The sequence below is a fragment of the Balaenoptera borealis genome (assembly GCF_965194805.1).
Source record: "Balaenoptera borealis genome assembly, chromosome: 7".
Lineage (NCBI taxonomy): Eukaryota > Metazoa > Chordata > Mammalia > Artiodactyla > Balaenopteridae > Balaenoptera > Balaenoptera borealis.
In genome coordinates, this window is record NC_138864.1 from 4,633,014 (window position 1) to 4,659,606 (window position 26,593).

General features: G+C 43.7%; 1 protein-coding gene across 1 annotated transcript in view; it reads left to right on the forward strand.

Annotated features, from left to right (window-relative positions):
* The window catches only part of ABCA13 (ATP binding cassette subfamily A member 13), a gene marked incomplete at its 5' end in the record, with an annotated part of 336,636 nt that overhangs the window by 179,015 nt on the left and 131,028 nt on the right, over positions 1-26,593 (forward strand). Inside the window, 2 exon segments of the mRNA XM_082400416.1 lie at positions 6,343-6,433; positions 25,910-26,156. Coding sequence (XP_082256542.1) covers positions 6,343-6,433; positions 25,910-26,156 — 338 coding nt within the window.

Below are 26,593 nucleotides of genomic sequence, written 5' to 3' on the forward strand. Positions count from 1 at the left end.
ACACATGCAGGGTCTCCCCTATCATTAATATTCCAGAGCGTTTTTAATAAATCTGAAGCTGCTAGTAATATTCTAGGAAGGTCAGACTGCCTGCGTGAGATGGACAAATTCTCCCCACCCAGCTTGCTGACTTCCATTCAGGGGCTTCCTTTGTCTCTCCTTTGTCTCAAGTGGGTCCTGGATGTCAGTCCCTTGGGTGCTTGAGCTTGTGGCCACGAGGGTGCTTCTCCTTCCAGTCTATTCCTGGTGGAGCTAGAGGCTCTGTGCTTGCCTCCATCTCTACACACTGAAAACCACATGGAACGTCCAGAGCCATCTCCTCCCTGCAACCTGTAAATGTTACCTGTGTGGACCTTATGTTGGGACAATTATCTGGGATTGTCTTGGGGGACCTGGTGTTATCACAAGTGTGCTCGTAAGAGGCAAGTAGGAAGGGTGGACGGGGAGCAGATGATGCCTTCATGGAAGCAGAGATTGGAGTGATGAGCTTTGAGGATGGAGGAAGGAACCACAAGCCAAAGACTACAGGCCACTAGATGCCAAAAAAGCAATCAAGGGCTGTTCCTTCCTTAGTGCCTGCAGAAGGAACAGCCTTGCAATGCCCTGATCTTGGTCCTGAGGCCCAGTTTAGATTTCTGGCTTCCAGGATTATGAGATGATAGATGTGTGTTGTCTGTGACAATTTGTTACACCAGCAAGTGGGAACTCATACAAGTTTCTATAAAATAATAGAAGTCCTTCTGTGTGCACGAGGTGGCCTGTCAGGGCACAGCCCTGCCCACAGTCCTGTGTCTGCAGAGGATTGGTCACTGACTTGTCTTATCCTTTATCATCTCAACTATCGCCATGATTTTATCTTCTGCTTCTTAAAAAAAAATCACTTTTGGGAAACTGAAAAGACATACCATATGTTACATTGGCCAAAGTTTGGAAATTCTTCCTCTGCTCATGTCTTTCTTTGGTGGGATGATACTGCTATTGTCTTACAGAGTTTGGTGGGTTTCACGTATTTCTCCAGCATCCAGGCAGAAGGCACCTTGCACTGAGCATCTCTGGGGTTCAGTCCCTCCAACTGGCACTTTCAGTGCAGGCTGAGTTTGGCATCTAACGGTGCTTGGTGATGGGGCAGGCTCAGCCCTGCAGTCTGAGGATCAACAGCAAAGTCAGCGTCGAGTTGACACTGTGCTGTCATGAAAGTTTAGACCCTGAAGCTCTTCTCAATTAAGAATACCCGAGTCCCCAGGTGAAGAATCCCCAACTGCTGAACTTCTGATCCTTTAAAACAAAGAGCAGAAAAGCCATAGGCTTTGTACATAAACCCATAGTTTTGTTAAATTGTAAATTATTTTCACACTATTTAGTGTCCCTGAGATTTAATTTGATCACTTCTTTCTCCCCAGTTTTATTGACATATAACATTATATTAGTTTAAGGTACACAACATAATGATTTGATTTATGTATATATGAGGAAATGATCACCATTATAAATTTAGTTTACATCCATCACCTTACATAGTTATATATTTTTTCTTGTGATGAGAAATTTAAAAGTCTATGCTTTTAGCATAGATTTCAAATATATACAATACAGCATTGTTAGCTGTAGTCACCCTGCTGTATGTTATACCCCCAGTACTTAAACCTGGAAGATAGTACTTTTTGACCACCACCCATTTCTCCCACCCCGGCAACCACCACTCTGTTCTCTGTATCTATGAGTTAGTTTTTTTTTAAGGTTCCACATATAAATGATATCGTACAGTATTTGTCTTTCTCTGTCTTTCTCTGACTTGGTGTAATGTCCTCTAGGTCTATCCGTGTTGTTACAAATGGCAGGGTTTCCTTCTTGTTTATGGTAGAACAATATTCTGTTGTATAAATACATCACATCTTCTTCATCCATTCATCCAGTGATGGACACTTAGGTTGCTTCCATGTCTTGGTTGCTGTAAATAGTGCTGCTGTGAACATGGGGGTGCAGATATCTCTTCAACATACTGTTTTCATTTCCTTCAGATAAATACCCAGAAATGGAATTGCTGGATCATATGGCAGTTCTATTTTAGTTTTTTGAGGACCCTCCATACTGTTCTCCATAGTGGCTGTATCAATTTACATTCCCACCAACAGTGCAGGAGGGTTCCCTTTTCTCCACACTCTCACACACATATTATATCTAGTCTTTTTGATAATAGTCATTCTGACACATGTGAGGTGATATCTTACTGTGGTTTTGATTTGCATTTCCCTGATGATTAGTGATGTTGAGCACTTTTTCATGTGCCTGTTGACATTTGCATGACTTCTTTGGAAAAATGTGTACTTAGATCCTCCATCTGTTTTTTAATTGGATTTTTTTTTTTGCTGTTGAGTTTAATTTAATCATATCTTATGTTCTTATTCATTTCATGTGATGAATTTACTTAAAATTTAATGAGAGTAGCTTGGCCAATCCTCACTTGATTGTCCTTTAACTTGGGAAGACTAAGCTAATTTCAGTGAAATTTAAAACATTAGATAAGATCAAAAATCACTCTTTTATGTAAAAGAGGGAGATGTGGGTCCTATTTTATCATGTGAATTGGCCTATGGCCTCTATTCAGGGAGAGGTACAGAGAAAACACCAAAAGAGGAGCAAGATATGTATATAACATCATCCCGTATCTGCATTAAAAACTCACTAAAGCAACCTTCTTCTTAAACTGTGGGGAGTGTAGCTGGTGTGTGAGATGCTCAGCCGGCTCTGGGGCTATTCAAGTTTTGTTTCTCTCTCTTTTGAAAGGTTGTTTCCATGTGTTTAGTAGACCTTCCCTAATCTTATCTATAAGGAGAATTTTTGCAGTATTTTTCATTTCCTTATCCTTGTCCAAGTGAAGTGAAGCATATGTTTCCCTGTTTTGGTTATCCAAAAAAATTTGTGAAGATTTGGCCTTCAGGTACAAAGATTGATTTAAAGTTGTGCTGGAGAATATGTATCATGTAATAAAGGATAGATTAAGACTAGAATGTGGGACTTTCCGAACTCAGTGGGGCGTGATGAGCCTTCCATTCTGGATGGTAAGGTTCCTTGAGACCTGTGACAAGGGAGCTTTAGGACTGTAGTCTAACTGCTTCCAGTGAGCATGGGAATCACAACCCAGAATAACGACATGGTACCTGCCATCGAGAACCCAAACTTTTGAGTACAGCAGGCATCATCACATGCTTTTGACAGATGTGGCCCTCACTGGGCCACGATGATACTGTCTCATTTTTCTCAGCCTCCCGGACATTGTGCCTGCAGTTAAGGTGGGTCAGCACTGGATGGCACTCATGGTGTTCTTATTGTCTCAGCCCTGCCTCTCACCTTTCACAGGTGATGTTGGAGGATTCTGACAGTGAGCCTGAGGCTGAGTGCTGTGTTGTACTGATGGTGTCCAGTGATCTGTGAGATTCTGGGAGCAGGGCCTCTGCCATTATTCTGTTTTCTCCTCCAATGTGCAGACACACATGCATGCTGCCTTGCTAGGAAAGGAGAAGAGAAGGAAAATGTAAAAAGGTAGATGAAGATGATTATCAAGCATCTTTCCTTTGTTACCAAATATGCTTTATGTAATTCACAATTACATTTGAACATCCAATGAAAATTCCATTAAAATGAGATACAAAGGAAGTCTTTGCTCCGTGAATGAATCTTGACTTGCACTATTTCTATTGTCTCTCATTTCCTTCGTTTTATAAATGCACTGGGTGAATGCTGATCACGTGGGCTCCTCTTAGGCAGGATGACGGTACTGATCTCACTGGGTTGACTTAAGCATTAACTGATGTGATGCATCACGGGCATCCCACTGTCCTTACACTTCCTCCTCCGCTACTCTTAGGACCAGATGTCGCGAGCTTTACATACAAACACGTTCACTCCTTGCAACAATTCTGTGTTGTGTGTCTTCTTGTTACCATTTATCGTATGAGGCAGCTAAGCCAACGTGGCAAATCGTGCTCCCAAGGTGACACCTCGCACAGTGTTGCTGTTCTCTTATCATTAATCACTGTTGTTGTTTCTACTTGTAGTAATCGTGAGGTTTGCAGCTCTTCCTCGGGGTCTTATTGGGAATCAACAAGGGGTTATCTTGTCAATAAAAGTAACCTCATCGGATTTAATGGCATCTCATGGCTCATCACCAATTCGGAGGATTCAGACTCCTCTTAGCAGGACTCTGACCCCAATTAATTCACCACATGCACTGAGAACGCATGCCTACCCCTCCTGCCGGCTGCTTCTCCCCTGGTGCCCTCTCCCCATCTTCTCCTGGGGGCTGGGGGCTCCGCAGAACACCCAGAGCCAGTCAATACCTCCGTGCTCATTCTTCTAAGAAAGCAGTCAGGATGGAAGTGCTGTCTACAGAAATCTGAAGCCCAGGGGCGCTGCTGCCTTGGGGTCTCAGCTGGGGCACGCTGAGTGCAGGACCCACCCGGTGGCGGGGAGGCTGGGACAGCTCAGGGCCAGGCCCCTGGGGCTCTGCGGCCGTGGGCAGAGGGGGGTGTGCGTGTGGTGACGCCGCCAGAGGAGAGCGTGGCTCACAGGGACGTGGAGTGAATCATGGCTGAGCGGTGAGCAAGGAAACTCGCTGCCTGCTACCCTCTGTGCCCTGCACCTCACAGCCGTCATGCGCTGAATTAGCCGCTGTTACTGTCATCCCGGTCTGCAGACGAGGTGTGAGTCCTGTGTCTGCAGCGCATGGCAGGCCCTGACCTTTGCCGGGCGTGGAGTCCCTGCCTCAGAGCCCAGCGCCCCACCCCTTCTCCACGGGGATGTGCAGCTGCAGGGCGGCCTTTATGCACCAGCCACGTGGCCCCTCCTCTTCGCCCCACCCAGGGTTTACGGTAGGGACGCCCTCCCGCCTCTGCACAGGCCTGCCCCACCTCTGGCAGCTGCCCACGGGCTCCCGTCCTCACACCTCCCTGACACTGTGCACACGCTCTTCCACCTCACTCGTGCTGATATGGGGCGCAGTCCTGAGATTTGTAAAAAATTTTATTGAAGTACAGTTGATTTACAATGTTGTGTTAGTTTCAGGTGTACAACACAGCGATTCAGTTATGCATCTATATGTATATACATATATATATGTTCTTTTTCAGATTATTTTCCATTAAATTACAAGATATCACAAGATAATGAGTATAGTTCCCTGTGCTATACAGTAGGACCTTGTTGTTTATCTATTTTATATATAGTAGTGGGTACATGTTAATCCCAGACTCCTAATTTATCCCTCCCCCATTTCCCCCTTGGCAACCACAAGTCTGTTCTGTGAGTCTGCTTCTGTTTTGTAAATAAGTTCATTTGTGTCATTTTTTAGGTTCCACATATAAGTGATATCGTATGATGTTTGTCTTTGTCTGACTTACTTCATTTAGTATGACAATCTCTAGGTCCATCCATGTTGCTGCTAATGGCATTATTTCATTCTTTTTTATGGCTGAGTAGTATTCCACGGTATATATGTACCACATCTTCTTTATCCATTCCTCTGTTGATGGACATTTAGGTTGCTTCCATGCTTGGCAACTGTAAATGATGCTGCAGTGAACATTGGGGTGCATGTATCTTCTTGAACTAGAGTTTTTGTCTTTTTCCAGTTATATGCCCAGGAGTGGGATTGCTGGATCATATGGCAGCTCTATTTTTAGTTTTTTGAGGAACCTTCATACTGTTGGCTGCAACAACTTACACTCCCACCAACAGTGTGGGAGAGTTCCCTTTTCTCCACACCCTCTCCAGCATTTGTTATTTGTAGACTTTGATGATGGCCACAGCCCTCGGGTTTGAACAGTGAGGCTGGGCTTCAGCTTCCTGCACTAACCAATTAGCGACTTCAAGCCAGTTTCTTAGATGAACCTGTTTAGGTAGCGTGGGGTCCCGTAGCCTGTATAGACAATGGTCCAGTGGAGATTTTTACACATGGTCCCACCCATGCTGAATCAGCAATGAGCCTCACGAGTTCATTGCCTGATTCATCCTGAATTTCTAAGATGCCAGGACAGTGTGTCATAAACTCCAGCTGAATTGGATGTGCTGTGCTATCAGCCTTTCCTTTTCCTGCCCACTCCTTCCTGGGGACTTGCCCAGAACCAAAGTGCCCTGAGGTTCACTGTCCGGCTTCACTCACCTGTGTGTCCTGCGGGCAGGACTCGGTGGCCTTAGAATTATGCCCATTAACTGAATGACCAAATGAAATATGATGGCTGTTTGGTGAATATTGTCATAATGACCCAGTTGGGTAACTGAGGCAAAAAAAGTACAATGTGGAAAGGAACATAAAGTAATGCAAAGCTCTCTTCCATTTACAAAAAGGTGTTTCTGAGTCTTTTGCAAGATTCCTCGAAGCAATGTGACGCTGCCCCAGGGACAGAGTCGGCGCCCCCAGAGCCTGTCCCTGGTGTCTGTAAGTCAGAGGATTTCTTTGAGTTTCTGCTGGAGGGGTTATGCCACCACCCTGACCAACACCCCTTGTTTTAAAAGTTGAAGAGAAAGAGATTAAACACAGTGAGAGGTATAACTGGAGAGAGGCAGAAAGCTTGGCGTTTTATCCTGACCTGAATCAAGCAGCTGTGTGTTTGTGGGACACTTTACCTTTTCTTCAGAACTTAATTTATCATGTAAACGATGTCTCAGTATGTAAAGTTAGAATAATGGACGCAGTTTGTCTTGTTTTCCTGCCTCACAAACAAGCCAGTCTGGCCGTATTCACGATGTGCATCTTATGTGCAGGCACTTTGCTGGGATGGGTTTATGTGCAGAAGAATCCTCATGTGAGTCTTGTCTCCCAGGAGCCTCTGTCCACTTGGAACCAAAGTGTGGTCTTAGGTTTCGTGTGCAGGTCTCCACGCACAGGCGTCAGCCGTGGAACAGAACCCCGGTGTGTGACTGCTCCTCAATCAAGCCAGTTTTTACCAGGTTTACTGGCAACAGCCCAGCAAGGAAGGCAGAGCTGGACTCCAGAGGTGTGGAGGGCGACAGATCTCAGAGCCTTCCACAGAGACTCCAGGCCACCAGCCGTGCAGAGCCGCGAATAAATGACCAAAACTAAACGTGTCAGGATGTTTGCCAAACTGCCTTCTCACCAGAAATGTCTGGTTTTCCATTGTCCCCACTTGCTCCCCAGCTCTTGGTACTGTCAGGTTTGAAAAATACGTATTTTAGGCTCGTGATTGGTTTGTAGGGGTCTCTCAATGTGGTTTTAATTTCTTTTTCCCTAATGATTGATTATGTCGGGCGTATCTTATTCTAACAGCTTTACTGAGATATAATTCATACACCACACAGTTTGCCCATTTAACGTGTACAGTTCAGTGACTTTTAGTTTATTCAAAGAGTTGTGTATCCATTGCCCACCCCCCCCCCAAGTTTAGAGCAGTTTGCATTACCCCAGGAAGAAATGCCGCATCAGTTTACCTGTTGCCTCCCTGACCCCCAGGTCTTCCAGCCGTAGGTAACCTGTAATCTACCGTCTGTCTCTGTGTGCTTGTCTGTTCTGGACATTCACACAAGTGGAACACACAGCACGTGGACCTTTGTGTCTGGGTGCTTTCACTCAACCTGATGTTTTCAAGGGCCATCCGTGTGGTGGCCTGTGTCAGGTGGCCTGTGGCCTCTCCTTTGATGGCCAGATAGTGTTCACTGTACAGATGTGAAGGTCTTTGGGCTTGTTTTGAGTTTTTAGCTGCTCTGAATGCGTTGCTATGAACACCTGTGTATGAGGTGTCTGTGGACGTACGTTTTCTCCTGGGCATGTATCTAGGGTGGGGTCTCTGGGTTAGCCAAGTGGGTTGGCCAGACCCTACCCCTCCAGCAAGTCAGTCACGTGCCTTCGCTTCCTCCTGAGCCCTCACGGGTGGTGCCTACAAACTGAGGTGTCTGACCATCTCTCTAAGGAAGGTTATGCTTTTCCCCACCATGCTACTCAACATTTTTCCATCTTTTCTCTACTTACTGATTTCACACCATTCCTACATTAAATATTCATATGTGTTACAGAAGTTCTCCATTTCCAGTGACCAAAATTTGCATTAGGTTGCTCTTGCTGTTAACAGATTACAATCAATTTAGCAGTTTAAAACATATCCACTTCTTTTTTTATATCTTATTTTAAAATTTTTATTTTATATTGGAGCACAGTTGATTAATAATGTTGTGTTAGTTTCAGGTGTACAGCATCAGTTATACACATACATGTATCTATTCTTTTTCCAATTCTTTTTCCATTTAGGTTATTACAGAATATTGAACAGTGTTCCCCGTGCTCTCCAGTAGGTCCTTGTTGTTTATCCATTTTAAATATAGCAGTGTGTACATGTCAATCCCAAACTCCCCATCTATCCCTCCCCCTCCACTGTTCCCCGCATCCCCCTGTAACCATAAGTTCATTCTCCAAGTCTATGACTCTGTTTCTGTTCTGTAAATAAGTTCATTTGTATCTTTTTTTTAGATTCTGCTTATAAGCAATATCATGTGATATTTGTCTTTCTTTGTCTGACTTACTTCACTGAGTATGACAATATCCAGGTCCATCCATGTCTCTGCAAATGGCATTATTTCATTTCTTTATATGGCTGAGTGGTATTCCATTGTATATATGTACCACATCTTCTTTATCCATTCCTCTGTTGATGGACATTTAGGTTGCTTCCATGTCCTGGCTATTGTAAATAGTGCTGCAATGGATATTGGGGTGCATGTGTCTTTTAGAATTATGGTTTTCTCAGGGTATATGCCCAGTAGTGGGATTGCTGGGTCACATGGTAGTTCCATTTTTAGTTTTTTAGTTCTCCATAGTGGCTGTATCAACTTACATTTCCACCAACAGTGTAGGAGGTTTCCCTTTTCTCCATGCCCTCTCCAGCATTTATTTTTTGATGATGGCCATTCTGAACAGTGTGAGGTGATACCTCATTGTAGTTTTGATTTGTATTTCTCTAATAATTTGTGATGTTGAACATTTTTTCATGTGCCTCTTGGCCGTCTGTATGTTTTCTTTGGAGAAATGTCTATTTAGGTCTTCTGCCCATTTTTGATTGAGTTGTTTGCAATTCTGATATTGAGCTGCATGAGCTGTTAGTAAATTTTGGAGACTAATCCCATATCAGTCGCATCGTTTGCAAATATTTTCTCCCCTTCTGTGGGCTGTCTTTTCATTTTCCTTATTGTTTCCTTTGCTGTGCAAAAGCTTTTGCATTTAATTAGGTCCCATTTGTTTATTTTTGTTTTTATTTCTATTACTCTAGGAGGTGGATCAAAAGAGATATTGCTGTGCTTTATGTCAAAGAGAGTTCTGCCTATGTTTTCCTCTAAGAGTTTTATAGTGTCCGGCCTTACATTTAGTTCTTTAATCCATTTTGAGTTTATTTTTGTGTATGGTGTTAGGAAGTGTTCTAATTTCATTCTTTTACATGTAGCTGTCCAGTTTTCCCAGCACCACTTATTGAAGAGGCTGTCTTTCCTCCATCGTATAATCTTGCCTCCTTTGTCGTAGATTAACTGACCATAGGTGTGTGGGTTTATTTCTGGGTTTTCTATCCCATTCCATTGATCTGTGCTTCTGTTTTTGTGCCAGTATCATACTGTTTTTGTATGTAGCTTTGTAATATAGTCTGAAGTCAGGGAGCCTGATTCCTCCAGTTCTGTTTTTCTTTCTCAAGATTGCTTTGGTTATTCAGGGTCTTTTATGTCTCCATACATATTTTAAGATTTTTTGTTCTAGGTCTGTGAAAAATGCCATTGGTAATTTGATAGGGATTGCACTGAATCTGTAGATTGCCTTGGGTAGAATAGTCATTTATACAATATTGGTTCTTCCACTCCAAGAACATGGTATATCTTTCTATCTGTTTGTATCATTTTTGATTTCTTTCATCAGTGTCTTATAGTTTTCTGAGGGCAGGTCTTTTGCCTCCTTTGGTAGGTTTATTCCTAGGTATTTTATTCTTTTTGATGTGATGGTAAATGGGATTTTTTCTTGAATTTCTCTTTCTGATCTTTCATTGTTAGTGCATAGAAATGCAACAGATTTCTCTGTATTAATTTTGTATCCTGCAACTTTACCAAATTCATTGATGAGCTCTAGTAGTTTTCATGTCATCTGCAAACAGTGACAGTTTTACTTCTTTTCCAATTTGGGTTCTTTTTATTTCTTTTTCTTCTCTGCTTGCCATCGCTATGACTTCCAAAACTATGTTGAATAATAGTGGTAACAGTGGACATCCTTGCCTTGTTTGTGATCTTAGAGGAAATGCTTTCAGCTTTTCACCATTGAGTATGTTAGCTGTAGGTTTGTCCTATATGGCCTTTATTACGTTGAGGTAGTTTCCCTCTATGCCCACTTTCTGGAGAGTTTTTATCATAAATGGGTGTTGAATTTTTTCAAAAGCTTTTTCTGCATCTATTGAGATGATCATGTGGTTTTTATTCTTCAATTTGTTGATGAAGTGTATCACACTGATTTGTGTATATTGAAGAATCCTTTCATCCCTGGGATAAATCCCACTTGATCATGGTGTATGACCCTTTTAATGTATTGTTGGATTCAGATTGCTAGTATTTTGTTGAGGATTTTTGCATCTATTTTCATCAGAGATACTGGCCTGTAATTTTCTTTTTTTGTGGTATCTTTGTTTAATTTTGATATCAGGGTGATGGTGGCCTCATAGAATGAGTTTGGGAGTGTTCCTTCCTCTGCAATTTTTTAGAAGAGTTTGAGAAGGATAGGTGTTAACTCTTCTCTAAATGTTTGATAGAATTCACCCGTGAAGCCATCTGTTCCTGGGCTTTTGTTTTTTGGGAGTTTTAAAATCACAGTTTCAATTTCATTATTTGTGAGTGGTGTGTTCATATTTTCTATTTCCTCCTGGTTCAGTCTTGGAAGGTTATACCTTTCTAAGAATTTGTCCATTTCTTCCAGGTTGTCCATTTTATTGGCATAGAGTTGCTTGTAGTAGTCTCTTATCCTTTGTATTTATGTGGTGTCCATTGTAACTTCTCCTTTTTTGTTTCTAATTTTATTGATTTGAGCCCTCTCCCTTTTTTCTTGATGAGTCTGGCTAAAGGTGTATCAATTTTGTTTATCTTTTCAAAGACCGAGCTTTTAGTTTTATTGATCTTTTCTACTGTTTTCTTAGTTTCTAGTTCATTTATTTCTGCTCTGCCCTTTATGATTTCTTTCCTTATACTAACTTTAGGTTTTGTTTGTTCTTCTTTCTCTAGTTGCTTTAGATATAAGGTTAGGTTGTTTATTTGAGATTTTTCTTGTTTCCTGAGATAAGATTGTATTGTTATAAACTTCCCTCTTAGAACTGCTTTTGCTGCATCCCATAGGTTTTGGAACATTGTGTTTTCGTTTTCATTTGTCTCTACGCAGTTTTTCATTTCCTCATTGATTCCTTCAGTGATCCATTGGTTGTTTAGTAGCATATTGTTTAGCCTCCACGTGTTTGTATTTTTACAGTTTTTTTTCCTTGTAGTTGATTTCTAATCTCATAGTGCTGTGGTTGGAAAAGATGCTTGATATGATTTCAATTTTCTTAAATTTACCAAGACTTGCTTTGAGGCCCAGCATGTGGTCAATCCTGGAGAATGTTCCATGTGCACATGAGAAGAATGTGTATTCTGCTGCTTTTGGATGGAATACCCTATACATATCAATTAAGTCTGTGTGGTCTAGTGTGTCATTTAAGGCCTGTGTTTTCTTATTGACTTTCTGTCTGGATATCTGTCCATTGATGAAAGTGTGGTGTTAAAGTCTCCCACTGCTCTTGTGTTACTGTCTATTTCTCCTTTTATGGCTGTTAGTATTTGCCTTATTTATTGAGGTGCTCCTATGTTGGGTGCACATGTATTTACAATGGTTGTATCTTCTTTGAACTTCATATAAATGGAATCATACAATATGCACAAAATTATGTGCTTTTTTCCTGTATGTTTTGTCTCTGAGATTCATCCGTGTTATGGCTTGTGTAATTTCTATGTAGTAATATTCCACTGTATATATCAAAATTCATCTCTGTTTTATATAAAATTTTTATTTTAACTGGGCATAGGCATTATTTTCTCTTTTCATTACTAGAATTTTGCCTAAAGGTTTAATTTCTGAGCATTCATTTTTTATGTTACATTAGTTAATGACTTTCATATGTACAAACAAATGTAAAGAAAATATGATTATGCTCTTATAGACATTTTGTCATCATTGAGAACTTAGGATAATTTACACTGAAAATGTATTGCCTCCAAATATCCTCCTCATTTTGGTCATACATCTGTTTTGAAAAATGATAATTTCATGTTCTGAATTTGGGGAACATTATGAAAATCCATGTAAATATGTTAGAAATAGAACATATGCAAACAAGCTAATGTTACTTGCAAAAGAGTAGTATTTTAAATTTAAGAAAGAACCCCGAGGAAAGAAAAATTGTAGTGTTTTCCATTACCATTGTAAAATATGATATAAAAATGTAATGTATCATTGAAATTACAAGTTATGGAACTGGAAAATACATCATTTAAAAATCTATTTAAGTGTTTCATTACTAAGAAAAAAATGAGTCCAGGATGCATTAAAACAAATTTGGTACGAGATTGCCTACATCTACCAATTTTATTATATATCTGCAAAATCCTCCCGTACAGCTCCGCATGAGGCCTGTACCTAAGTAAAAGTTATACTGCTTCCTGGAAGTAATTTTATCAAAATTCTAGATCAGGATTTTGGAGACCATGTGTTTTAATGTCTTCTGGGTAAAACGCTTTAGTTACTTTGCTTTGTTTGTTTGTTTGTGAGATCCACAGTAGGGAAAAGTGACTTCTGGAATAACGATTTACAGAATCCTTCCTCCTCCTACGGATATCCTAGAAACTATTATTTGTCATGGATTCCTACTCCAGGGGGCCCTCACCCACAGGACCTTCTCTCTACACACGCCCACGTCTTCAGAAACAGTCTCCCACAGCCAGCTCGCCAGTAACTCAATTCTTGCTTCTCTGAGAGATTGGTAAAGGCAAAATAAAATATAGAATAATAAATTTTTAACCACAGGGGCCCTAGTGGCTCCACAGAAATGAGTGGTGAAGACGGAGCCCTGGGGCTGCACGTCCGTCCTGTGTCCTGTGTGGTGAGGCAGGCATGGCAGCCGCCCCTGTGTGGAGGCACCCAGAGGGCATCAGACACTGCAACCCGCGTGTTGTGTGCATGTTCTCTCTGAGTGCTCACATCTCTCCTGTCTCCACGTCTGGGCGAGGAGGCTGAGGTTTACAGTCATCCCATGTGTCTGCCTGCCCACCCTCAGCGGGTCCAGCAGGAAATGCCCTTCCACGTGCAATGCCTGCCATTTCAGTCTCTTCAGATCCTTTATTTTTTTGCAAAGGCGAGGGTGGGGCTCCCAGGGTCACTCGGCTCCAGCCTTGCGCCTCCCACCTGGAACCCGCTGACCCCAGGGCGGGTGAGTGTCCCCTTGGCCACAGGCCTCTCTGCTGTCCTGAGCGGTCACATCCCTGCAAGGATCAGCGCATGTGGCTTTCACAGTTTGACCAGGCTGAGTTCTCTTCAGTCATTTGCATGGTTCTCACCTTCCTCCTGGAGGTTCATCCAGTGGTGCCAGGTGATGGAGATTCTCAGGACGAGCTCTCAGCCTTCCAGCCCTGTCTCCCAGGGGCTCAAACTCTCCTGGTTGCTGGGAAGCCGACCCTCCTCACGGCTCTGTGCCCCCGCATCAGAGGAGCCCCCTTCCTGCACCACAGAGACCACTGACCTCTGCCCGCACAAACCTCCTGTACCCGTCCTCTGCGCCCCTCTCCTTGTCCGCCTGCCCAGGTGAGCACGGTTCCTCAGCCCACGACGAGTCCCTGCCCACCTTCTCGGCAGAGTCCTTTCCTCTGTGTTTTCAGTCTCTCCCGTCTCCTGGGTCTTTCCCATCCGGACTTACATGTGCTCGTGGCGCTTCCTTTGAGGAAAAAAGTGGCACAAGACAAACAGGAACTTCCCTCCAAAGTGCCTCCGTCCAGAGACCTGCCTGTCTCCTGGGTCACAGCCGGGCCCCCTCCTCACACGTCTGGGCCACTCGCTGTGTCCTGCTCCCCTGCCCCTCACCTGGAGCTTGTTCTCATTCCCCGGGGGCCGCTGTGCCGCTCCCTTTGAAGGCATCACTCCTGACCTGTAAGTGGTGGTCAGCCCCCGCTTTGTGCATGAAACTCCCTTTCCTGGGACTCGGTGATGCCACATGTCCTCGGCCTCCAGGTGACAGCGCCCCAGAAGCCCAGGCTCCACGCTCCATGCTCTGCCCACGGCGGTTTCGCCTCTGCTGCTGGTCCCCGTGGCTCTCGGGGCAGCTCTGGCCGCCCCCGGGGCTGTGACCGCCTGCTTGCAGCTCCAGCCAGGAGCCTCCCAGGGCCCTGTGTCTGCGTGTGGGCAAGCCCAGCTCGCGATTTCCCCCGGCACCTTTCTCCCCCTCAGAGAGCATCATCTCTCTCCACCTGGTTTACACGTCACCCCCTCTGCTCACCCCAGATCCCACCCATCCACCCTCCACTGTAGCCAGCGGCGTCTAAGTATTTGATTACAAGCTCCTCACTTAAAGTTTTCCATTTTTCGGCACCAAATTCTGCCCGCAGGCCCAGACCCAGAGGACCCGGGGCCGGGGCCTGCCTCGCAGTGTCTGCGTTGTGGCCCAGCTGGATCCTGTCCATTCTCGAGCCGATGGGGCCCCGTCTGGCCCCCGGGACCTGCGCCACAGCTCCTCTGCTGCCCCCGAGACCCCTCCCCTCCCCGTGTCTCGGAGAGAATCCCTAGTTGTTCTTCCGTGTGTGGTTGAATTTTTCCCTTTTCAGAGAAGTCTTCTCTAGTTGCACAGACCAGGCCGCACCCCTGTTCTGGGTGCTCAGGGGACCCTCTTACCCTTGCAGCACCTGGAACAAGTTGCACTGAACTGTGCTTCTTTTCCCCGACACAACTGCCAGCCCCAGGGGACGGGCCCGGGGCTGTCCTACTTACTGCTGTATCCCAAGCACCCCACGCAGCCCCCTTGCATCATAGACGTTGAACACGTTTCTTGCCTAACTGACCAGACGGTACTTCGGTGAACCCATGGCCCTGCACTGGAGGCAGGTGGTGACCATCCGGCCTCACTTGGGCCACCCCAGGCTTCTGGTACCCGTGCGTCCCTATGCATGTCTGGTCTTTGGAGGAGCAGGTCCTGGGACAGACAGCTCACTGATGTGTCACAGCCCCAGCTGCTGTGTTCAGGATATAGTTTTAAGAGAAGAGAGCTTTTTAAAAGAATTTAAAAAAATCACCCAGATGCTTTTGTGTGTGTGTGTGGGATCTAGTTCCCCGACCAGGGACTGAACCCATGCCCCATGAATTGGAAGTGTGGAGTCTCAACCACTGGACCATCAGGGAAGTCCCCTGGGTGCTTTTTATTTTTTAAACTTTATTGTATAATTGATATAAAAAAGCTCCATATACTTAATGTATACAGTTTGATGAGTTTGTGACAGCATCACTACAATCAAGGTAGTAAACATATTCACAAATCCAAAAATGTTCTCGTGCATCTCCCTCTTTTTTTTTATGTGTGCTAAGAACACATGACGTGAGAGCTGCCCTCTCAGTAAACACTTTAAGTTGGCTCTGGGCACAGTGTTGCCTGCACAGCTGTGGAATCTAATCAATCATCTTGCTTAACTGAAACTTTATACCCGTTGAAGGACAAATCCCCTATCCCCTCCCACACCGTGGCAACCACAATTCTATGCTCTGTTCCTATGAGTTTGACTAGTTTACTCCTCATATAAGTGGAATCAAAAGTATTTATCCTTCTGGGTCCAGCTTATTTCACTTAGTGTAATGTCCTCCAACTTCACCCATGTTTTCACACGTGATAGGATTTCCCTCCTTTTTTAGTGCTAAATAATATTCCATTATATATACATATATATATATATATATATATATATATGAGTATACAAGGCTTCTAACTTTCCCATATTCTTGCCAAAATTTCTGCACAGCAAAGGAAACAACAGAATGAAAAGGCAACCTACAGAATGAAAGAAAATATCTGCAAACCATATATCTGATAGGGGGTTAATATCCAAAATGTATAAAGCACTCCTACAACTCAGTAACAAAGAAACAAATAACCTGATTTAAAAATGGGCAAAGGACCTGAACAGACATATTTCCAAAGAAGACGTACAGATGGCCAACAGTTACATGAAAAGATGCTCAACATCACTAGTATCAGGGACACGGAATTCAAAACCATGATGGGCAACACCTCACGTGTGTTAGGATGGCTACTTTATATATATATATATATATATATATATATATATATATATATATATATATATATATATATATATATATATATAACAAGATAACCTGATGTTTATTAAATTGGCAGTTTCTTAGGCCCAGTTTCCGCAAAGTTTGATTCCAAAGACTTAGACATTTACATTTTTAAGCAAGCACCCCAGTTTCCTTTGATTTAGGTGGTCTGTGGTCACTGCTATGAAAAACACCCTATAAGAATCTCTTTAAGCTCAAATTTGATGTGAAACTTCACAAATCCATCTAATGGAGAGTGAATCTGGGAAACCGTTGTTTTCCGCCTGTAAGACTCTGCTGTGCCTTCTTTCTAAGAAGCCGTATTTCCACCCCTCCCCTGCCTTGTGAGATCTGAGATTGCATTGAAATTCTTATAACTCTATGTCTGTCAGCATCACTTTACCTAAACTTCTTTTTTCTCCCTCAATTTAATCCTCTGTATTTCATTCTTTTTTTAAACAACGTTATTCAAGTATAATTTACATACTGTAAAATTAACTGATTTTAAATAGATAATTCATTAATATTTAGTAAATGTACTGAGTTGTGCAGCCATCACCATAATGCAGTTTCCGAACTTTTTGTTTGTTTGTTTTTTATTATTATTCTTTTATTAAATTGGAGTATAGTTGCTTTACGATGTTGTGTTGGTTTCTGCTCTACAGCAAAGTGAATCAGCCACATGTGTACATATGTCCCCTCCTTCTTGGACCTCCCTCCCATTCCCCGCACCGTCTCAGCCCTCTAAGTCATCACAGAGCACCGAGCTGGGTCTGTATTTTATTCTTAATTGCTCCTCCCTGTGATGATGGGAAGTGATTTTGGCAGCGATTAATCTGGAGGACCTGCAGCCTCTCGTTTGCTTCCTGAGACCATCCTGTTTGCACAGCCCATCCTACCCGGGAGGCCATCATTCTCTGCCTCTTCAAAGAGCTGTTCCAGATTCTGTGTGTCTCCTAGGCTTGGCTGTGGCGTTAGATGCAGAGCTGTCTTTTCTTCTTTCTCCGCATTTCCTCAGACTTCAAACACATGCAGGCGAGGTGGAGAGGAGACGTGTCTGCTGCCAGTCATACCCGCCAAAGAAAGTTTGTGTGCCGCGTTCGCTAAAATCAGCAGAGAACTGACGGCGGGTGCTTTGCAGAAAACCGTCTACCAGAATGAAAATGGAATTGAAATAGACTTGGGCGGGTTAATGCTGGTGGCAGGTGCCAGAAAGCAGCAGCTTCCGCTGGGGCCTTGGGAAGCGGGGAAAGTGTGTGGAGACGGAGTTCTCGCCAGCGTGCAGATCAGACCTGCCAGAGAAGGTGCCAAAGGTTGGTGATGAATAGTTACAATCCTCACTTCCTGAACTGGAATCGCATCTTCTCGTGAAATATTTGACAAAGAATGTGTTTTACTTCTCTGAGGGTAGTCGCTGCCTCAAATTTAACGACAGGACAACTTGGGGAAAGCTTTGTGGGCCTGTCGGTCTTCAGGAAGCTGAAGACAGACATGCCCTCGAGGGCACCCTCCTCCACACTCACCTCCTGGCCGGAGCGGAGCGGCGTTGAGCCGGGCATCCTGAACCGGTACCTCCGTTCCCTCCTCCCTGATGGCATGAGATGCCGTGGAGTGTCTGAGCAGCTCTCTTTGCCTCTCTTAAAACCACGAACTCATCTCTTAGCCTCATCACCCACTTCAGCATTCTTGTTTACACTGATTGAAATCAGATTGAGATGGACCCACCACTGGTGGCTTGAAGACGGCTTTGCATGAGGCCCACCAGGCATGACTGTCACAGCTGAGAGAGGACGTCGGGGGTGGGGGGCCTGGGGAAATGCACAGGGGGTGTTTCCCAAGTAGGAAGAATGGCCTTGGGGTGGGGTTGGGGGGGAGCCTCAGCTCAGTGAGGTGAGAAACAGACGGGGGTGGTGGGTACAGCATTTGGTCAGCGTCCATCCGTCCCTCATCCATCTGACCCACGCAGAGCAGAACCAAGGCTGGGGGCCAAGGCTGAGGTCGTGATGGGGGTGCAGCAGGAAGTGTCTCCGGGTCCTTTTCCTAACCATCCATTAGAACTTTGGGGGGAGCTCAGGTTTGAAAACCCAGGTGTGAGGCTGCTGAGAAGCTTCAGGAGGACCTGTCTTTGGTGCATTTAAGACAAAACCCAAATTCTGAGCTTGCGACCAGCCCAGGAGATGTATGTAGTTGGTGGCAGAGCCAAGCTGTACCCTGGTTGTCTGAACGTCAAGTCACTATCTTTTCAAGGCAGGTTTAAACAAAGGGGTTTCAGCAACCTTTAAATTATTCAAAAAACGTGGCTAGGTGTAAGGGATGACCCTATTCCAAAGTGAAATCCTAATTTGATTCTTTTAACATTTTGCGTATCACAATCATAATGCTTTAAAAAAATTTTTTTTATTGAAGTATAGTTGATTTATAGTGTTTTGTAAGCAAAGTGTAAGTTTTGTACAGCAAAGTGATTCAGTTATACATATACATACATTCTTTTTCATATTCTTTTCCATTGTGGTTTATCACAGGATATTGAATATTGTTCTCTGTGCTATACAGTAAGACCTTGTTGTTTGTCCATCTTGTATATACTAGTTTGCATCTGCTAACCCCAAGCTCCCAGTCCTTCTCTCCCCCAAACCCCTCCCCCTTGGTAACCACAAGTCTGTTCTCTATGTCTCTGAGTCTGTTTCTATTTCATAGATAAGTTCATTTGTGTCATATTTTAGATTCCACATAAAAGTGATATTGTATGATATTTGTCTTTCTGTCTGACTTACTTCACTTAGTATGATCATCTCTAGGTCCACCCATGTTGCTGAAAATGGTATTATTTCATTCTTTTTTATGGCTGAGTAGTATTCCATTGTGTATATATGCCACATCCTCTTTATCCACTCCTTCGTTGATGGACATTTAGGTTGCTTCCATGTCCTGGCTATTGTAAATAATGCTGCAGTGAACATCGGGGTACATGTATCTTTTCAAATGGTTTTGTCTGGATATATGCCCAGTAGTGGGTTTGCTGGGTCATATGGTAGTTCTATTTTTAGTTTTTTAGGGAACCTCCATACTGTTCTCCAGAGTGGCTGTATCAATTTACATTCCCACCAACAGTGCAAGAGGGTTCCCTTTTCTCCACACCCTCTCCAGCATTTTTTATTTGTAGATATTTTGATGATGGCCAATCTGACTGGTGTTAGGTGATATCTCATTGTAGTTTTGATATGCATTTCTCTAATAATTAGTGACGTTGAGCGTCTTTTCAACAATCATAGTGTTTTTCAAAGAATCAGATCAAGGATATATATCTGTATAACAATTGGAACCTTCAGTGGCTTTTCATGTAGAAAATTACTCTATCACCTATTTTTTTCTTTTTTTAAGAAAAATCATGTACAAGAAAATAGTATAGTTGTTAAAAGAAAACAGGTAAAGCATCAGAAAAGTTGGGTAATATAGAGCTGTGAGATTATTATTAAAACAATTTAGATAAACATAGAATCTACTTGTTAGCTTTTTAAAGAATTAAACATAATACTCTTTTTGCTTTTCAAAAGCAAGGTTACAGTAATCTAGCATGGTTTTAAATATTGTATATTTTTATATTATCATGTTAATATTTAAGAAATAATTGTATTTTGGGTTTTATGTCATATTAATAAGCATACCAATGTGTCACAAAATTTTTCCTTTCACTTTTTTCCCCTCTTTTTCGATTTTCTCTTTTTTCTCTTTTCCTCTCCTTCCCTCCCCTGTCTCCCCCTTCCTTCCTTTCTTAATAGGAGGATATTTGATTTTGTTAGTTTTTCTTCTTTAAATGGTATGAATTATTATTCATAATTCAGTCATAATTTGCATAAATGTCACACAATTATAGTCTTTACCAAGACAAAGATTGGGGACCACCCCACCTAAGCCTTTTGTGCTCTGAATGGGGTCACTGGTGGCACGCTGCCTGTACAGACGTCAGTGTGTCCACGTGAGGTTGGGATTCCCGAGTCCTGGTGCTGGGACACATTTTCAACATTAATGCCCATCTGCAGGTGTTTATTACCTGTTTGATTAAAAGCCTAACCCCCAGGAGCCATCCAGCACTGTTAGTTTTCCATACAGCTTGCTGATTCTGTTTTCTGGATTGGTGAGAACAGATGAAATCATTTAAGCCTTTTCCTGTCTGCTAATGATTTTGAAGTCCCAGGTCATGACTGGGGCACAGTAGAAAATGTAGTCATCCCTCAGCATCCTAGGGGGGATTGGTTCCAGGACCCCTGTGAATACCAAAATCCCTGGATGCTCAAGTCCCTTATATAAAATGGTGTAGTCTTTGCATATAACCTACACACATCCTCCTGTATGTTTTAAATCATCTCTAGATTAGTTATAATACCTGATACAATATATACACTCAGTAAATAGTTACCAGTGTGTGACAAATCCAAGTGTTGCTTTTTGGAACTTTCTGGAGTATTTTTTTTTTTCTTGAATATTTTCTGAGGCAGATACAGAGGGCCGGCCATATCCCTAATACCTGATGTACTGTGTTTCTGTCTCAGAATCTGTGTCTACTCCAAGGAGATCCTCCCCACGCCGGGCACCCTCCCTGCCTGTCAGAGAACACCTTTTACTCCTTGAATTCCTGGCAGTGGCAGCCCCTTGGAGAAGTCTGACCCACTGTTAAATACAGTACACTGTGTTGGTCATGGTTAATTGTCATGTTTCGTTACGTTTGACTCTATTAGAAGACTAAAAGCTTTGAGAACTTTATTCAAAGAGAAAACCTAAGGAACTAGCATAGCACTTACACATAATAAATACTGTGCTTTGTTCTCCCAAATTAACTCACTTCACAATTTCTCCTGAACTGGGTGTATTTATAAATAAGTGAAAGGTTTGAATTACATTATTTTAAAGATCCACTTCAACTCTAAAATTCTCTTAACTCAGTGAACAAAGAAAGATACTATTTCTGTTTCATAAAATCGTGCATCTCCCAAATAAGTATACAGTCTTTACAGAATAATTATTGATTACAAGATGCATAAATACTCATTGTTCAAAAAACCAGAAAACTGTGAAGAAAAAAAGTAGCATGATCTCACCACACAAATTAATAGAAATCTTTAATAAGTAGGTTGAAAATGTATATAGTACTTTGACTTTTTAAAAAAGATATTTATTTATTTATTTACTTGCACTGGGTCTTAGTTGTGGCAGGTGGGCTCCTTAGTTGTGGCTCATGGACTCCTTAGTTGTGGCATGCGAACTCTTAGTTGCAGCATGCATGTGGGATCTAGTTCCCTGACCAGGGATGGAAGCCAGGCCCCCTGCCTTGGGAGCATGGAGTCTTATCCACTCCGCCACCAGGGAAGTCTCACTTTAACTTTTTGAATCTAAAAAATCACTTGGTCAAATTCAAATAGTGTATAGAGTGTAGAAATTATTTCATAAAAGACAACAACTTTTCACTAAAGTATATACACCAAAACAGTAATAATTTTTCTAGTTTAATATTAGTATTGTTAGTAAATTATATTCATTCTACATGTATTATTTTGTAACACATTTTTCTCCATTGAGTGGTTGTATTTTAAATTGTTCAATTAATCCCCCCTGTGTCAGACAACTTCTTGCTGCTATTTTCTCTAAGATGTAACAAACCACCTTATTTGCTATATTTGATGAATTTCTATTGCTTTTTGACTAACACAGCTCTTGGTTTGGAATTAAGCTGATCAAAGGTGGTTCATACTTGCTTCCCCCAGAAAGACTGAACAGGTCTATTCTCACAGCAGCACTGTTAAGAAGGCCCATTTCCTAAAGCACTCAGTAACAGTAGGGATGAACATTGTTTTTAATCCTTACCATATTGATAATCTGAAAATTTATTTTCCAGATAAATTTTCTTACATGAAAATATCTGATTTTTCAATAAACATATATTAGTTATTTTGTAGTTTTTTCTTTTAAAGGAACTGCATATTCAGGCATGCTGTTCGCCCAGTTTTCTTTTGGAGTATTCATTTTTCAAAAATTGACTTGAAGGCATTACATTTGTAATGCTTTGTTTTAAAATCTTCACGAATATTTGGATGAACTTGGCAATGTGGAGATTGCATTCTGGCGTGGATGCTGAGTCTTTAAGTAATCCTTTAACAATTGAAGCCACCTGACCAAAAAAAAAAAGTCTTTGGACATCTTCCCTAAGCAATTTGATGGTCAGTGTAAATGGGAGTGAATAATTATGGATGTAACTGGAGTCCTTGAATATAATTGCACTCATAAGTCAAATGAGACAATTCATAACAATTTGGTCCAGTATTTCAGTTTTGTCTGTTAAATTATTCATATGAATACTTTCATGAGTTTAGCTGTGAATATTTGATTGGTGGTTGGATTCATGACATCAACTATCTTAGCTCTTCATTTTTCCAATTGTGTCTAATTAACATATATGGGAAGGTGGGGAAAATTTGTTTTTCTTAATATAAGAAACACCTTTCCCCACGGACTTACTGAGGCTGTCTGATGAGCATTTACTAGGACTGGTAGTTTCATAAGTGTGGTAATAATAATCCTCATTACCTCAAGGGAAAATACTACAAGTTTCTATTTTACAACTGGGGGAAATGGTATCCAGAGAGGTTAGGTAAGCTTCCAGAAGTCACACAGCATGTTGGTGGCTGAGACTGGATTCAAATCCCGGTTTACGTGGATTGAAAGATGGAGCCGTCCCCACGCCACAGTGACACTTGTGGTGGTCCCCTCTGGAGCACGGCCAGAGGGCACAGGGCCATTGTCTGACCCGGGCCCCGCTCCTCCATCACCAGGCAAATCCACCACCCAGATGATCACGTGCTCTTTCCATTTTGTAGCACCTGCTGTGCAGACAAAACCCTCTGTGACTTGAACAGGGGTTTGCAGTCATGGCCTGCGGTGCACGTATGTGAGAAGGCGCACAGCGTGGCAGCAGCTGCGGTGGCCAGATGTGCAGTCGAAGGAGGCTGACCCAAGGGGTGTGGCTTCCAGTGGGCAGTGACCAGATGTGTGGTGGAGGCACAAGCCCCCGGGCCCACCGGTGGCTTTCAGGTCCTCTTGAATGGAAACGGTGAGGCGTCTGTCTTGGTGGAGAAACAGCTCCTGAGCCAGAGGCCGTGAGGACAGTAAGCAATCATCTCAGCAGTCATTTTGGAATCTAGGGGTTTGGCAACCAACAACATTTCAGTTATTTCTTCCTGAGTTAGATAATTCACGTAATTACCCTAATAGGTCTGCATACGTAATGCCATGCGTCAGTATTATCCCACATTAGAATGTCCTAAAATGATCAGGAAGGGGGTATTTGGTATTCGTGTCTATGTTTATACGATGAAGGATCAAATTTAGCTTAATATACCTTTTCTAGCACTCGAGTCTCTCTATCTGCTGATTTAATAACTGCTTTATGAGAGTTATATATGAATCATCATTAGTTGTGCATTAAATCAGCAATTCTTTAACCCAGCTGAGCATCGGAATCCCCCGGGAAGTTTTCATTTTCTTTCTTTCTTTTTTTTTTTAAAGCAGATTTTAATCTCTGAGTCTGTGAAGATCTGATTCTGTCTGAGGTGGGACCTGGAAATCAGCATTTAAAAAAAGGTACCCAGGTGAATCTGACATGTAGTCGGAAGTATTAACCACTATTTTCACCACAAGCCCAGCCTCATTAGAGAGTGCTGCTTGTTTTACAATAAAATGTTACTTTGTATCATAATGTGCATCTCATCATGTGACCTTCAGTGCAGTAAAGGCTGTCATCCCTAATCTTCAAAGCGTCTGGTAAAGGACTTCACCTTCTGCCACCTGCCACGCGTACTCAGCACTTCACACAGTTATTCGCCGAATATGCCACGCTGGTTAATAGCTCATGTGCTGGTCTTTAAACATCCAGATTTTCTTGACTGCCTTCAAACATCTCCTGGTGGGTCTTAAGGATTCTGCCTAAATGTCCCCACTTTCCCCCTAAACCTCCCAAGACTGCGTCTTTGATTCCAATCCTTGAAGCTCTGCCCACCTCATTACACTAGTTTACATTGTGTTGGGTTGTTTACATTTTTATCTCAATCCCTGTGTTACACCTTTTTTGAGGACAGAAACCAAAGAGCCAGAGCCTGCACACACTGGCTCTCAGGGAGGATCTGCAGATGAGGGGGGTCTTTCAGATATGCATTTTCTTCTCCAGCTGTGCCTCTGCAGCTCTGCTCTCAGTGCTATTATCAGTCGTTTATCTTTCAAGACGGTAGTTTCTTTAAAAGTGTTTTCTTCCGGGACTTTAAGCTTATTCACTGCTCTTTTATTAACTGTATTTCAGTTTGATATTTGTAAGCAGTACAGTCAATTTAGCATAGCTGTTCTTTGTTTCTTTGTTTCTTTTTTTTTTTTTTTTTTTTTTGGCCACGCTGCATGGCTGGTGGGATCTCAGTTCCCTGACCAGGGATTGAACCTGGGCCGTGGCGGTGAAAGTGCAGAGTCCTAACCACTGGACCGCCAGAGAGCTCCCACACCTGTTCTTTCAGAGGCTGCTTTTCTTGTGCGATACTCTAGGAGGAATCAGTGGGGGGTCCATGGGCCTGGCCGAGGTTCAGCCGCGTCGTCCTTTAGACGTGCCCGGCTGGAGGCTGCAGTCCATGGGCCTCTCTGTTTGCTCCCAGCTTCGCCTCCTCAGCTGGACGCAGAATCTGCTCTCATGGGCTGTTTGGCCGGAATGGGGGCAGGTTCACTGCACAGAGTCTGTGGGCCCCGATGACCACCCTACGAGGGAGCCTGGCAGGAGGACCGGGCCAGGACGCCCAGTTCGTGCTGTGCTTTCCGGGTTTACCTTTTGCCTCTCTGTTCGCGGAAGGCTGTTATCAGATTTGCCGCGTAAGGAAGGGAGGCCAGCGCTGCTGAGGCGAGGCCGGGACCCCCTGCCCCGTGAGGCTGCCCCAGCTCCTCCTCACCGGGGATGCCCCAGACGTGGCAGAGGATGCAGGGTGCAGGGGTCGGCAGGGAACTGGGGGTCGGCAGGTGTGGTGCCGCCCGAATCCTGACCAGGATGTAACCTGTGAGGGGGGAGACACGGGGTGAGAACAGAGGAGGAGAACCAGGAGAGGGGGTCTCAGGGAGGAAGTGCGCTCTCTGTCACCTCCCACCCCTTCCTCAGTGGCTTGGGGACCTTGGAACATCTTGCTTTTTTTCTTCTTGTGCGAGAATTCAGGCTCATGTCACAGGCTTTGTTTTAACCCATAAGAATAAACACAAGCCCCTTCTCCCCATCCTTTTGCATCTGCCTGCCTCCCTTCAGAAGCAGGGGCGGAGTGGGGACCACTGTGACATCTGTCCTTGTGTTTAATGTCGCGAGACACCCCGTGCGTGTAACTTTCCGGTGTGTCCTTACTTAGGGTAGAGTGGGAGCCGCTGGTGCTCCTGGGCTGAAGGATCAGTGAAGGGACCTGCACGACGGGGGGTGTGTCGGGGACGCCACGTGGGTCCCGGGCACTAACCTGCTGTATCTTCCTGTCCCCTCAGATGGCACGCCTGCTGGCACCCCCAGTGCGGGCAGCCCCCTGCTCTGGGCACAGACGGCCACCCTCCTGCTGAAGCGGCTCCGCTACTCGGGTTGGGCCTGGAAGGGCACCGCCGCCGACCTGCTGCTGCCTGTGCTCTTCGTGGCCTTGGCGATGGGCTTGTTCATGGTGAGGCCTTTGGCCATCGACTGCCCTCCCCTCAAACTGACACCTGGTCATTACGACATGGCCGAAACCTACTTTTTCAGGTAAGAACCTTTTTTAGCTTCTTTCCTTGTATTTCCAAATTATGTCAGGACAGATTAGGAATAGCAGTAGCTCTGATTCTTTAAGAATTTGAAATATACATGCATCGTCATCGTTTTGGAGGTCGGTGTTCCCGAGGGTGAGCACTGAGGGGCTCCTGCTTCTTTCGGGGCCTGTCTCACGACAGATGCTGAGGACAGATGCGGCAAGCCTGGTCCAACCTCTGTGCCCACCGGCTCCCCTTGGTGGAAGGGGACACGATCACTGACATGCAGAGAGCGGGGCTCACAACCGCCCACGGGCCCTGAGCCGGGACTGGGAGGGCTGGATGTGGTCCAGAATGGTTAGGACTTTAGAAGAGTATATACATTGTATATTTCACAAACCCTCCAAGGCTGCTTCCGGGACACCGGCCCTTAGCTGCACGCCCCCCTCTGCA